We start from the raw sequence: 12,514 nt of genomic DNA, 5'->3' as shown, positions 1-12,514 counted from the left end.
TTAGCTATCTTATTGCAAATCTTTTGTGAAAAAAAAAAAAAAAAAAAAAAAAATAAAACCTTCCATTGCCATTTAAAACACTAGTAGAGCATAACAACACTGGCAATATTCCTCTTTGGTATGACTGAGCATAGACCCGCTATAATACCTTTCATACATCCACAGTAAATCCAATGGGATTCAGCATCAAAAAATCCTCTACTGTTTGCGTTGTGTTCTCAGGGTGGAAACAGGTGAAATGTTTTTCTGCTTTTCTGTAGCGTGCTGAGTTCTGAATGACACTGTGCCCTGTGGCTTTCTCTCAGGACTGTGGGTTTTGAGTGCTGAGGCTGTGGGCTTGATCTGTGTCTCTGGGTTGTTATTGGGCTGACATGACACTGATGTCAATGGCTGCATCTCTGTTGCCTGTTTCTCCTCTCTCTTGTGTCGCCCATCTTGGCGATGATGACCGTGATGTCTTACATGCTTTCTCTCTCTGTGCTTTCCAGATTGCTTTCTGTGGGTGCAAATAGTATTCATAGAAACCATGAAAATAACAATCCACTGCATCTTTCTAATCTTCCATGTAAACGTTTTTAAGAAGCCAACAAGACACAATAGACACTTACTTCGTGACTGCCTCAAATTTTGTCTCTCTGTAGAAGGAGCTTTTGCTCATCATGTAGAGCAGAATCATGTCACAGACAAAAACCCCCTGTGGAATGAGATCAACACCAATCACACAAGAGTCTCAGGAAGAGCTTGTTTTGTGCATTTTATACTTGAACTATTAGTGACATCTGTATCTAGATTATATACTCACAGCACCCATTAAAGCAAGTCCAGAGCCAATATTGATCACTGTAGGAATAATACTGAATCTCCCAGCCTAGAAAACATAAACACCATATTTTTCACCATGACTGTAATGACAGGAATCTCTAAGAATTTTCAATAATGTGTTTAATATCTCTTACCTTTCCATTAACTAATATATCAAACCGAATGCCATATACTTTAAATAGATTCCGATAGGTTTGACCTGCTGCATCATTGTAGTATCGAGCAAATCTTGATAAAGAGAGAAACATGTCAGCCAGTGTAATGATGCTTTTTCAATCAAAACTAAATGCTTAAAAAATTAAAGGTTTGAGCGATTTTGTTATAATACTGCACATAAAATGCAATTATAGAAAACTAGCCACTCTGCAATGCTCTCTGTCAATGAATCATTTTGCACATTCAGGTTTGCTGGCATGTTTTAGTGGGTGGAGTTTTGAAGAAAGCAAAGTTAGAGAAACAGCTGAAATCACATACTTTTGTTATATATTTTATTATATGAACTAAAATCGATAACAATACCTGAAGTTGTAACCCGAAGTGACAGAGTTCTGTGAATTTATAGAGGAATCTAAGCGTGTGAAGCTGTATTCAGGGTTACATTGAGATTCATCTTTATCCAAATCACAATTCCACTCGATTCCAACTCCAACTGAACCACCCTGTGTGTGTGTGTGTGTGTGTGTGTGTGTATGTGTGTAGAAAGAAAGGAAAACAATGTTATCAGTTAATAAAATTACTCTCTGCATCAAATATAGGGGGCGTCATGATAGTACTCTGCAGTTTTGGAAGTTAATTGTTCCAACCTCATTGTTCAAAGTCTTATAAAGGCTTTTTTAAATATTTTTTTTAAGCAACTGCATTCATATCAAAGTGTATTCATATTAGTGCCAACTGACTCTTTTGCTCGAAAATAATGGCATACAGAGCAAACTTGTTTTCGCTCTCTTTTTTTTTTTTTTTTTTTTAATAAATGTCAATTTGTATGATATTTTGTTATTTTTGAAGTATATGCAGATACATAAGACATTCACACACTTATAAGTGTCCAAATACTTTTTGGGGTGCCTGGATCAGCCTACACTAAAAAAGATCCCTGTCTCAATGTGGACAAGTTAGGATATGACCTCTCTTTGCTTATACATTGATCTGTAGCTTGGACATCAACTACCAGTGTGTTTACAGTGGTGGAGACTTTGTTTTAACTTGTCATGTGACTTGAAGCACTTGCCTTTGTTGCCAAATCCTGGAAACTGTATCCAGTCCAGTTAATCACATCTCTCACAAGAAAGATGGGACAATAGGGATGATGGTCCTTGTCATATCTGCACGTCTTCAGATATGTTTTGTTGGCGGTAGGCAGTACGTTTGATCTTCAAGTGAGAGAAATAAGAGTAGGAGAAGGAGTATCTGAAACAGCTCATAGCATTTGCTTAATCTACAATGTGATGACTTTGCAAAGATCATGCCAGTAAGGACAGAGGAACAACTGTCAGTGAATCAGGCAAGGCACTGGACATTAAGACTGTAAATCTCAGTGCATGCACCACATGCTGTGCTGGTATAAATAGAGATGAGTAAGCGTCAGATATTCAGAGCAGCTTGTGGTGTGTTGTGCCATCAGTATCCAAACATAACGCTTCATTATGTGCAAGCAAGTCTTTCACAAGGCTACATGACGGGAGATTTAGAGATTGATCTGTAAACTTTGTATATAGCATATGTTTAGCATTTGTTTTTCTCTGTATTTTTAGCATGTTGCTTTGTTATGACTTGGTGAATGAATTAATCTATTTCTGAGAGGAATAAAAAAGCAATTACAGCATGGTAGTGCTCAGTTTAGATTTGTAAAGTGTGCTCATTTAAAAGGATTGTACTGGCTTTTTAAACAACAGCTTGTCAGATGACACTGTATTTAAGCCACGGAAATTATCCTGTCTATGCACTTGTGAGTGAACTATGAAATGTATTATTCTGCAGGAGTTTGAAACGACAACAGAACATCTTGTGCTGACACATGAGAAACATCCAAATGAGAAAGATGGGGGGGGCAAACTAAAGTCACATATGTATGATACTAGATACTAAATCAGCTGGTGTTCATATCACACAAGCTAGAATTGTTAGATATGATCTACAGCTTTTATGAGGAAAGGTTTTAACAGCAGCATCCTGTGGGGGTGAAGAGGTTTTATGCATTTTATAGTTGCTCCACCTAAAACTCTGGTGCTTTGCAAAGTAAATAACATGCAAAATATTAAGCTGTAGAAAACCTAGTTGAAAAGTTTAAATAAGGCTACTGCAGGTTAGTTCAGTTCTATCATGCAGAGATGAGTATAAACAATCAACATATTACAAGCTTCAAACACTTATTAGGTCACTAAATGCATTTACAACGAGTTACGGCCCATTGTTACTAAACATACGTTAGTTTTAGAAAAGTGAGAACATATATTCTATAGGCTCCAGTACATAAATACACACACTGACTTCATGCCTCTAGGCTTGACTTACTTGGAGAAGGACAATTTTGGAAACTTGATGAAATTCTTTACAAAGATTGTGAAGTTTTCTGCCTTTGACAGCAAGGGCTCCCTGTTGTGACAGTTGAAACATTACAGGTACAACATCAACATGTTTTTTTTTTCAAATAGTTTCATATAGGCATGAAGAGCGAATAATATTGCAAATAAAGTGAGGTGGATGTACTGCACATAAACTGAAAGGAATTAGTACAAAACACTGTTTTCTTACGATGGTGCCTGGCCATGCTCAACAGGGCACCAGGCATGAATCTCACACGTTCCTGTGTCGTTTATACAGCGGCCTGTCTTCACTCCTGAATAAACAACAATAAAATGCATAGTCCCTTTAAGGCTCAGGAATTTAAACATGCTAGTGGGTCCTAGTATAACACAATGTAACAACTTTTTTTTTTAACAAGAATCTTGCACATTCACAAATGTTTTGCTTTTAAATAACTTCAGGTATGCAGTTATAAGGGAACAAAAGGCTTGGTATTTCATTTAGGTTTTGTGCTCACCATGGCCTGCTATGACAGTTTCCCCTTCCACACATTCATTGTCATAATTACATAAACCATCTGGCACTTTGGGACTCTGAAATAAGTAGAAGAACCAAACACATACAAAAAACTCAGTGGTTAAAATGTACAGAGATGTTCAGAGAGAAAACAAAGCTCTAATTGAGAGACAGTACTCTTTCCAACAAATGCCTTATGTCTTTGAATGCGTAATTTGTGTTGGGAATTAAAATAAAATAAAACAACAACCCCTGTCTCTTACCTCAGGGCAGTAACCCAGCCTTTGGTTGGGTGTCACTATGTAATTTGTCACAACAAAGAAGATTCTCTCCCCCTGTTTGTTCAAAAGAAATAAAGACATATTCTGAAATACATTTTCAACAGCAAATTAAATGATCAGAACACTGACATATTGTGTCTAATGTGATACTCTCTCACATCAGTTAATTTCCCCCCACCGAACCAACAAGCTTTTGGTTCTTTTTAGTCTTTATTTGATTAAAGCAGAAAGAAATCTTCATCTATCTAAAAAATCCAAATGTGCCTGTGGCCTTATGGCACTGAAGTGCAGCTTCTGTTTGATTAGAATACACTCTAATCCAACATATAAATTGTAAAATATACATTATAAATAATCTTAAACATTATAAATAACTGTTTATAAATAAATGTTTATTTATTAATATAAATAAATAAACATTAAAAACTTAACATAGATATTCCTCTATCAATCTCCAACTGTACGAGCAAAATTATGTCTAAAAAGCTGTTCATTTAAAGGACTTTTATGAATATTATTATGATAACTGAAAACAGATGTGTTAACATAATTATCATATTAAATGTTTAGGGTTCAAATTCTTAGCAAAAGATGTGTATGTCATGCCAGATTGAATCATTGTCAATATCTGAAGGTATAATCCAATAGATAAAACTGAGATTTAAAAAAAGGCTGTTAACAGGTGTTTTTTTTTTTTTTTTTTTTTTTATTGCTTCCAAAAATACAGGAAAGACGAGTGTTTACTTGTGGGGGAATGACATAGTCCTCTGCACCCCATAACTGCAGACCAAACTGAGAGCTGTTGGTGAGATCTACACCCTTGAGTTTAGTGATCACAGAGCTCTGGATGGCTTCCTCAGTCTCCTGATATCCTTTCTTCCAAAGAAAAACCCACCTTTAAGAAGATGCACAAGCAAAAGAAAATGCACTGTGAAAAGTATAAAAAGACATTTTATTGGTTATTTATAAGTAGAGTATAATATATATAGAAGAGGATCTGTGCGTGACATATACAGAGCAATGCTGTAAGTCACATGTCCTATATATGGTGAACACACCCTGAAGGACGTTTTAACCTATAGATGCATTACATTTAGGTTCTATAATAGTTATTTCTTGTAAAGGACAAGAATTAAACTGCTTTAAATGGCAATTATAAAATCAGGCTGGCATTTTGTGTGTAGCATTTTGCCACAGCACATGTGATCCAGCTCCTCTTACATTCAGCAGCTTTTGCGGCACTTTCATGGTGTATATGGACCCCAAACATGTGAAACAATTAAGAAGCTGAAGGTATTACGCTTTTCTATGGTTCTGGTGCATATATAGACTAAATGGAGATTACTAATCTGAATCAAAGGTCTTTTTCACTACATGCAAAACTTAAACCGAGCCTCAGCAGGTCAAACAGTGCTGGGACACTGCAAGCTGTCGGTCTTTGCCTTGATATAAATAACATCGGAGACATGGTGCTTTACGTGTCGGCTTACAACCGGTTTTCTGAAATTCATAGTAACCATTTTTTTTAATAAACACTTGACCTTTATAATGTGCACTTTGAAGATCCAATCTTCTAAATACTGACAGATCCCGCTCGTTCACCTCAATGTCTTGATAGAAAAAGCACGAGGCACCTACCCGATCAGATATCCAATCACCCCCAGCTGAAAGAGTCTGAACAGAACTCCGACCTTTTTGTTTTTAGCGATGACAAATTTCTCGGTCTTGTAATCGAGTAGAGAGAAGAAAATGTTACCCCAGGTCCGAGCCATGCTCCTGTGTTGACAGCCTCGAAGCAGCTGTCACTGCTCTGCGCAGACGGAGGTGTAGCCGGTTCTTCCCCCTGAATGTTTTGTCAAAACTTTTTGCCTTTAGATTTCTCAAATTTCTGCTTGTGTTCCGGAAATATTTCTTTATTTTGACAACATTACTATCATTGATTCAACTGCTGATATGGGTAGTAGATAAAGAGTTAAGCTGTTTAAGGAAGAAACAAAAGCAAAACAAATAGTCTCTGAGAGACTAGAGCTGTAATTTGTTCAGCGGAATCATTTTTAATGGGGACAGCACTTCACAATGAAGTGAAGCGAAGCAAAGACTCCCATTAGGCCCACTTTATTAGCATTAATTAATACATGTACTAAACTAGGTTTATGTCAATTCCAATTGATACTAATACATTTTAAGTTCAAAATTAAGATTAGTGAAATAACATTAGTTCATGTATTAAGGATTATAAGCAGTCATTTAATATAAATTCTAGTAGTCTTGTGTCCTGGGTTGTAGTGAGTTTGGATAATTGAATTTCCAAGACTTTTCCAGTCTTTACAGGATTAGGATTTATTTTTAGATATTTTATAAAGATTGCTGGCCAGGTTTCAATTTAAAACTATTATAATTTTTTGCATCACGTTTTAAGATTTCTCTATTTTTATTTTTTATTATCACTGATTTAGGTGTTCCCGAATGTATTTGGCTAAATAAACGAACACTAAAAATGGTACAGTCTGACCAGTGTAACTAGACCAACAAAGGCAAATAATTTCTTAACGACTTACGTTTCTTAAGCGTCATTAGAATTTCATTCGAGTTACAAGAACAGACATTTGGTGGCACCACCTTACCGTTTTCAAACTTATAACAGCAGCACCTGAACGGGCCATCACAGATTCCACCAAAGCATTTTCAATGACTTTCATCCTAGGGTCTTACCAAATATGGAATACTAACAAATTAGGCAACTGCCATGTAGCTTTACATTTTTTAATTGTAAAGACATCTTAAAATTAAAAAAAAATAATCTAAGTGCTAGGATCCAAAAATCAATACATTGCTTCGACACTCCCACTTCTAATTTTATTCAAGTTCCGTTTGCATCTTATATCTTTCTTTTGAGTATAAACGAATGTCCCATTTCATTCATTTTCATTTTTACCAGATCTTTTTAGTAGTTGTGGGCAAAGACAAGGAAACCATCAATTACATTTCAATGCTTTTATTTTGTCATTGAACAAAAACAAACAGGGGGAAAAACATAGCAATAACATGTAATAGGATTCAGTAATAAAGTATGAAGAGGGGAGAAAAGTGGTGAGTGCATGAGCAGGGGATACTGAAATAATCAAATGTCCATCCCTGATAGTTTAAATCTCTGAACCTCCCCTGAGACGCAGCACCAGATGCAAGGTGGACTCTTTCTGGATGTTGTAGTCAGACAATGTGCGGCCATCTTCCAGCTGTTTGCCGGCAAAGATCAGCCTCTGCTGGTCAGGGGGAATGCCTTCTTTGTCCTGGATCTTGGCCTTCACGTTCTCAATGGTGTCACTTGGCTCAACCTCAAGGGTGATGGTCTTGCCTGTCAAGGTCTTGACGAAGATCTGCATGCCTCCCCTGAGACGCAGCACCAGATGCAAGGTGGACTCTTTCTGGATGTTGTAGTCAGACAATGTGCGGCCATCTTCCAGTTGTTTGCCAGCAAAGATCAGCCTCTGCTGGTCAGGGGGAATGCCTTCTTTGTCCTGGATCTTGGCCTTCACGTTCTCAATGGTGTCACTTGGCTCAACCTCAAGGGTGATGGTCTTGCCTGTCAAGGTCTTGACGAAGATCTGCATGCCTCCCCTGAGACGCAGCACCAGATGCAAGGTGGACTCTTTCTGGATGTTGTAGTCAGACAATGTGCGGCCATCTTCCAGTTGTTTGCCAGCAAAGATCAACCTCTGCTGGTCAGGGGGAATGCCTTCTTTGTCCTGGATCTTGGCCTTCACGTTCTCAATGGTGTCACTTGGCTCAACCTCAAGGGTGATGGTCTTGCCTGTCAAGGTCTTGACGAAGATCTGCATGCCTCCCCTGAGACGCAGCACCAGATGCAAGGTGGACTCTTTCTGGATTTTGTAGTCAGACAATGTGCGGCCATCTTCCAGATGTTTGCCAGCAAAGATCAGCCTCTTCTGGTCAGGGGGAATGCCTTCTTTGTCCTGGATCTTGGCCTTCACGTTCTCAATGGTGTCTGTTTGCTCAACCTCAAGGGTGATGGTCTTGCCTGTCAAGGTCTTGACGAAGATCTGCATGCCTCCCCTGAGACGCAGCACCAGATGCAAGGTGGACTCTTTCTGGATGTTGTAGTCAGACAATGTGCGGCCATCTTCCAGCTGTTTGCCGGCAAAGATCAGCCTCTGCTGGTCAGGGGGAATGCCTTCTTTGTCCTGGATCTTGGCCTTCACGTTCTCAATGGTGTCACTTGGCTCAACCTCAAGGGTGATGGTCTTGCCTGTCAAGGTCTTGACGAAGATCTGCATGCCTCCCCTGAGACGCAGCACCAGATGCAAGGTGGACTCTTTCTGGATGTTGTAGTCAGACAATGTGCGGCCATCTTCCAGCTGTTTGCCGGCAAAGATCAACCTCTGCTGGTCGGGGGAAATGCCTTCTTTGTCCTGGATCTTGGCCTTCACGTTCTCAATGGTGTCACTTGGCTCAACCTCAAGGGTGATGGTCTTGCCTGTCAAGGTCTTGACGAAGATCTGCATGCCTCCCCTGAGACGCAGAACCAGATGCAAGGTGGACTCTTTCTGGATGTTGTAGTCAGACAATGTGCGGCCATCTTCCAGCTGTTTGCCGGCAAAGATCAACCTCTGCTGGTCAGGGGGAATGCCTTCTTTGTCCTGGATCTTGGCCTTCACGTTCTCAATGGTGTCACTTGGCTCAACCTCAAGGGTGATGGTCTTGCCTGTCAAGGTCTTGACGAAGATCTGCATGCCTCCCCTGAGACGCAGCACCAGATGCAAGGTGGACTCTTTCTGGATGTTGTAGTCAGACAATGTGCGGCCATCTTCCAGTTGTTTGCCAGCAAAGATCAGCCTCTGCTGGTCAGGGGGAATGCCTTCTTTGTCCTGGATCTTGGCCTTCACGTTCTCAATGGTGTCACTTGGCTCAACCTCAAGGGTGATGGTCTTGCCTGTCAAGGTCTTGACGAAGATCTGCATGCCTCCCCTGAGACGCAGCACCAGATGCAAGGTGGACTCTTTCTGGATGTTGTAGTCAGACAATGTGCGGCCATCTTCCAGTTGTTTCCCAGCAAAGATCAGCCTCTGCTGGTCAGGGGGAATGCATTCTTTGTCCTGGATCTTGGCCTTCACGATCTCAATGGTGTCACTTGGCTCAACCTCAAGGGTGATGGTCTTGCCTGTCAAGGTCTTGACGAAGATCTGCATGCCTCCCCTGAGACGCAGCACCAGATGCAAGGTGGACTCTTTCTGGATGTTGTAGTCAGACAATGTGCGGCCATCTTCCAGTTGTTTGCCAGCAAAGATCAGCCTCTGCTGGTCAGGGGGAATGCCTTCTTTGTCCTGGATCTTGGCCTTCACATTCTCAATGGTGTCACTTGGCTCAACCTCAAGGGTGATGGTCTTACCAGTGAGGGTTTTGACAAAGATCTGCATCTATAAAAAAAAAAAAAAAAAAAATCTAATTATCAACCATTTGTTAACTAATTACTATAGGTCCACATTCAATTATAGTATAATAAAAGCAGAGATCATAGATTAATGTTTTGGAAAGATTTTTGAATCACCACACAAATTTCCAAAGAGGAGAAAAAATAAAAATAAAAATTAGTTCACCCAAAAATTAAAGTTAGCCCATAAATTACTTAGCCTCAAGTCATCCTAGGTGTATATGACTTTCTATAGTTATATTAGAGTTATATTAAAAACTGTCTTTGATCTTTCAAGCTGTTTAATGCGACTCAGTGGTTGTTGCATGCATCAGTCCAAAAGAAGTTAAATAAAAAGCGCCCATCCAAAGAGAGGATGACAAATGAAGGTCGCCTTTGTGCATGCGCCACTCAGTGACAAACGCGGAAGTGCAGGGGAGAGATCAAAACAATGGTCACTGATTGAAAGTCAAAAACGAGGATTTGTAAAGAATGTCGGAGGATTTAGATATAAGCCAAGAGGAAACTGGTTCTCCTTTGCTGAATTAAGAAAACTTTGCTTCCTTTGCTCCTGTTAACAAACATTGGTTTCCACAAGACTCACTGGCATATGCGCAGCGATGACCTCATATGTCATCAGCCCGGAGCTGCTTCTATGTACAACTGTTGGCTCAAACTACATTAAAGTGATTATTATATTTTAATGTGTAGAGACTTTATTTTTTTTATGGATGGGCACTTTTTAACTTCTTTTGGACTGATGCATGCAACACCCACTGAGTGGCATTAAACGACTTGAAAGATCAAAGACAGTTTTTAATATAACTCTGACTGGATTCGTCTGAAAAAAGAAAGTCATATACACCTAGAATGACTTGAGGGTGAGTAATTTATGGGCTAATTTTCATTTTTGGGTTAACTAACCCTTTAAGTATTTGACCGCACCTCAATTGTGTTAGTCAACCAGAAAGCGGTCAACCACAAATAGTGGCACAAATTCAGGAAGGGACTAAAATGTACATCTCAATTTATCAGTTTACAGTTTAGTACAATATTAGCATGGTTTACTTAAAAATATAATAGATCAATTCTGTTTGTATTTTTCCTCACTTAAAAAAAATAATAAAAAAAAAGATGCATTTGATAAGTTAAGAGTAACATGATTAAATAGCGATAAGGTATCCTTATCCGAAATCATTTCATTTGAATTTGTTTCGTTTGATTTAAAAACTGTACTGTGCGCAACACCCAGCACTCTTTCTCTAACATGGCGGCAATGCCGCAACATCCGGGCTCTTTGTTCAAATAGTACTATGATTCAGCAAAAATACATCCGAAGAATCTTAACCCGATCGGAAGTACGAGTAAAAGAACTTCACAATGAAGAAGCAAACAGATTAATTTTGCAACGTACCCCATGCAGTTACGTTTCTTACTTTGATTAAATGACTGTGAACTACAGCTTAATACGTCTAACATTGGGCATCTAGAAAATGATCGACGAGAATCAACACAATACAGCGAAAGAGTAATATATAATTAAAGCCGTGAAGAATATCATAATACCAAATGCAAGTTCATTCTTACCTTTCAAAAAAGGAAGCTTGTTATCTCTGAAAATGCTTTTGAAATCGTATGCGTCCTCTTCTTCGTAGAAAATCTGCCGGTGAATGTGAACGCGACTGTATTTATGCAAACCCGGGGGAGTGACGTGTACGGAACGTCACATGACAAGATCCTTCCGCAGATAAAATCTCTATTTGTTTAAAACATTCAAATATGCGTTAAAACTAAAGATTTATATGATATTTTTAGGAATTACATGTTCTTGTATATGTATTTTAAATATGTAATTATTATCACATAGTAGCTATCAACAAAAAAAAAAAAAAAAGAAGTCTGTAGAATATGCTAGAATGGGCTGGCTTGTGGTCCACCCTTCAGACAGAGACGGGTTGGTTGGGTTGTTTGTTCGCTTTGCTCTTGGTGATTCAGACCTTTAGAATCTGGGCCAGGCAAAGAGCAGGGCTATGTCATACAGTTATAACACAAACAGAATAGTCTGGAAGATTTAATATTCTTAAATCAGTATTGCTAATAACTGTATCAAACTGCAATCCCTGGCTAAAGTTATGTGTATGGGACCAGTTCTGAATGTTACAAAACAACAACAACCTAATTATAGCACAGTAACGACAGGCTGTTATCCGCAAAGTAGCGTTTGTTCAAAAACACGGCTTGTTTACAAAAATCTGTTTCACTGTAGCTGTATTTCCTTGAAGTAGCCTACATTATTTGTGTTTTAGTCTGTGGGGTTTGTACAGAGTTGTGTCAGCGTACTTAATATAGAATGCAATGTGTAACAGATGGCATGGCTTTGAAACACATTGACCTCAGACATGCTGCCTGCAGTATCTGTTGCAGCAATGTAGGTCATTTTCTCAGTACCGCAGCCACTCAAAGACCTGACCTGCAAATAAAAATGATGGGATTTTGTTGCAGTTTTACCTTGATGGAGTCTCAGCACTAAGTGACGTGACATTCAGCCAAGTATGGTGACCCATACTCAGAATTCGTGCTCTGCATTTAACCCATCCGAAGTGCACACACACAGAGCAGTGAACACACTCACACACTGTGAACACACACCCGGAGCATGGGCAGCCATTTTATGCTGCGGCGCCCGGGGAGCAGTTGGGGGTTCGATGCCTTGCTCAAGGGCACCTAAGTCATGGTATTGAGGGTGGAGAGAGAACTGTACATGCACTCCCCCACCCACAATTCCTGCCGGCCCGAGACTCGAACTCACAACCCTTCGATTGGGAGTCCGACTCTCTAACCATTAGGCCACGACTTCCCCCCCACTATCCTCTGTTATTACAGAAATGTCTTGTGCTAAATTTATAATAATTTTCTAAGCTTATTTCTGTTTTCAATACTCTAC

General features: G+C 39.3%; 2 protein-coding genes across 2 annotated transcripts; both read right to left on the bottom strand.

Annotated features, from left to right (window-relative positions):
• Nucleotides 1-51: 51 nt before the first annotated feature.
• LOC109090019 (P2X purinoceptor 5-like) lies at nt 52-6,984 on the bottom strand. Its single transcript, XM_042757350.1, has 12 exons — nt 5,781-6,984; nt 4,887-5,037; nt 4,125-4,196; nt 3,863-3,938; nt 3,574-3,658; nt 3,334-3,414; nt 2,051-2,192; nt 1,342-1,481; nt 957-1,050; nt 803-868; nt 609-694; nt 52-496 (listed from the first exon to the last, which is right to left on the bottom strand). Exons 1-12 carry the CDS (start codon nt 5,912-5,914, stop codon nt 199-201), a joined length of 1,425 nt encoding a protein of 474 aa, XP_042613284.1. The 5' UTR covers nt 5,915-6,984; the 3' UTR covers nt 52-198.
• Nucleotides 6,985-7,121: 137 nt separating this feature from the next.
• LOC122145146 (polyubiquitin-C-like) lies at nt 7,122-11,313 on the bottom strand. Its single transcript, XM_042757339.1, has 3 exons — nt 11,158-11,313; nt 8,162-9,577; nt 7,122-7,933 (listed from the first exon to the last, which is right to left on the bottom strand). The coding sequence occupies exons 2-3, from the start codon at nt 9,575-9,577 to the stop codon at nt 7,286-7,288; spliced, it is 2,064 nt and encodes a 687-aa protein (XP_042613273.1). The 5' UTR covers nt 11,158-11,313; the 3' UTR covers nt 7,122-7,285.
• Nucleotides 11,314-12,514: the final 1,201 nt, after the last annotated feature.

Source organism: Cyprinus carpio, chromosome A5 (assembly GCF_018340385.1).
Source record: "Cyprinus carpio isolate SPL01 chromosome A5, ASM1834038v1, whole genome shotgun sequence".
NCBI lineage: Eukaryota > Metazoa > Chordata > Actinopteri > Cypriniformes > Cyprinidae > Cyprinus > Cyprinus carpio.
This window is presented reverse-complemented; position numbering and strand designations above follow the sequence as displayed.

Coding starts and splice junctions, on each gene's coding strand:
- LOC109090019 (XM_042757350.1), bottom strand. CDS start 5,914: ATGGCTCGGACCTGGGGTAACATTTTCTTCTCTCTACTCGATTACAAG. Junction 5,038..5,780: donor GTGATTGGATATCTGATCGG/GTAGGTGCCTCG, acceptor ATCTTCTTAAAG/GTGGGTTTTTCTTTGGAAGA. Junction 2,193..3,333: donor CCAAAATTGTCCTTCTCCAA/GTAAGTCAAGCC, acceptor TCTCACTTGAAG/ATCAAACGTACTGCCTACCG.
- LOC122145146 (XM_042757339.1), bottom strand. CDS start 9,577: ATGCAGATCTTTGTCAAAACCCTCACTGGTAAGACCATCACCCTTGAG. Junction 7,934..8,161: donor GCAAGACCATCACCCTTGAG/GTTGAGCAAACA, acceptor ATCACCCTTGAG/GTTGAGCCAAGTGACACCAT.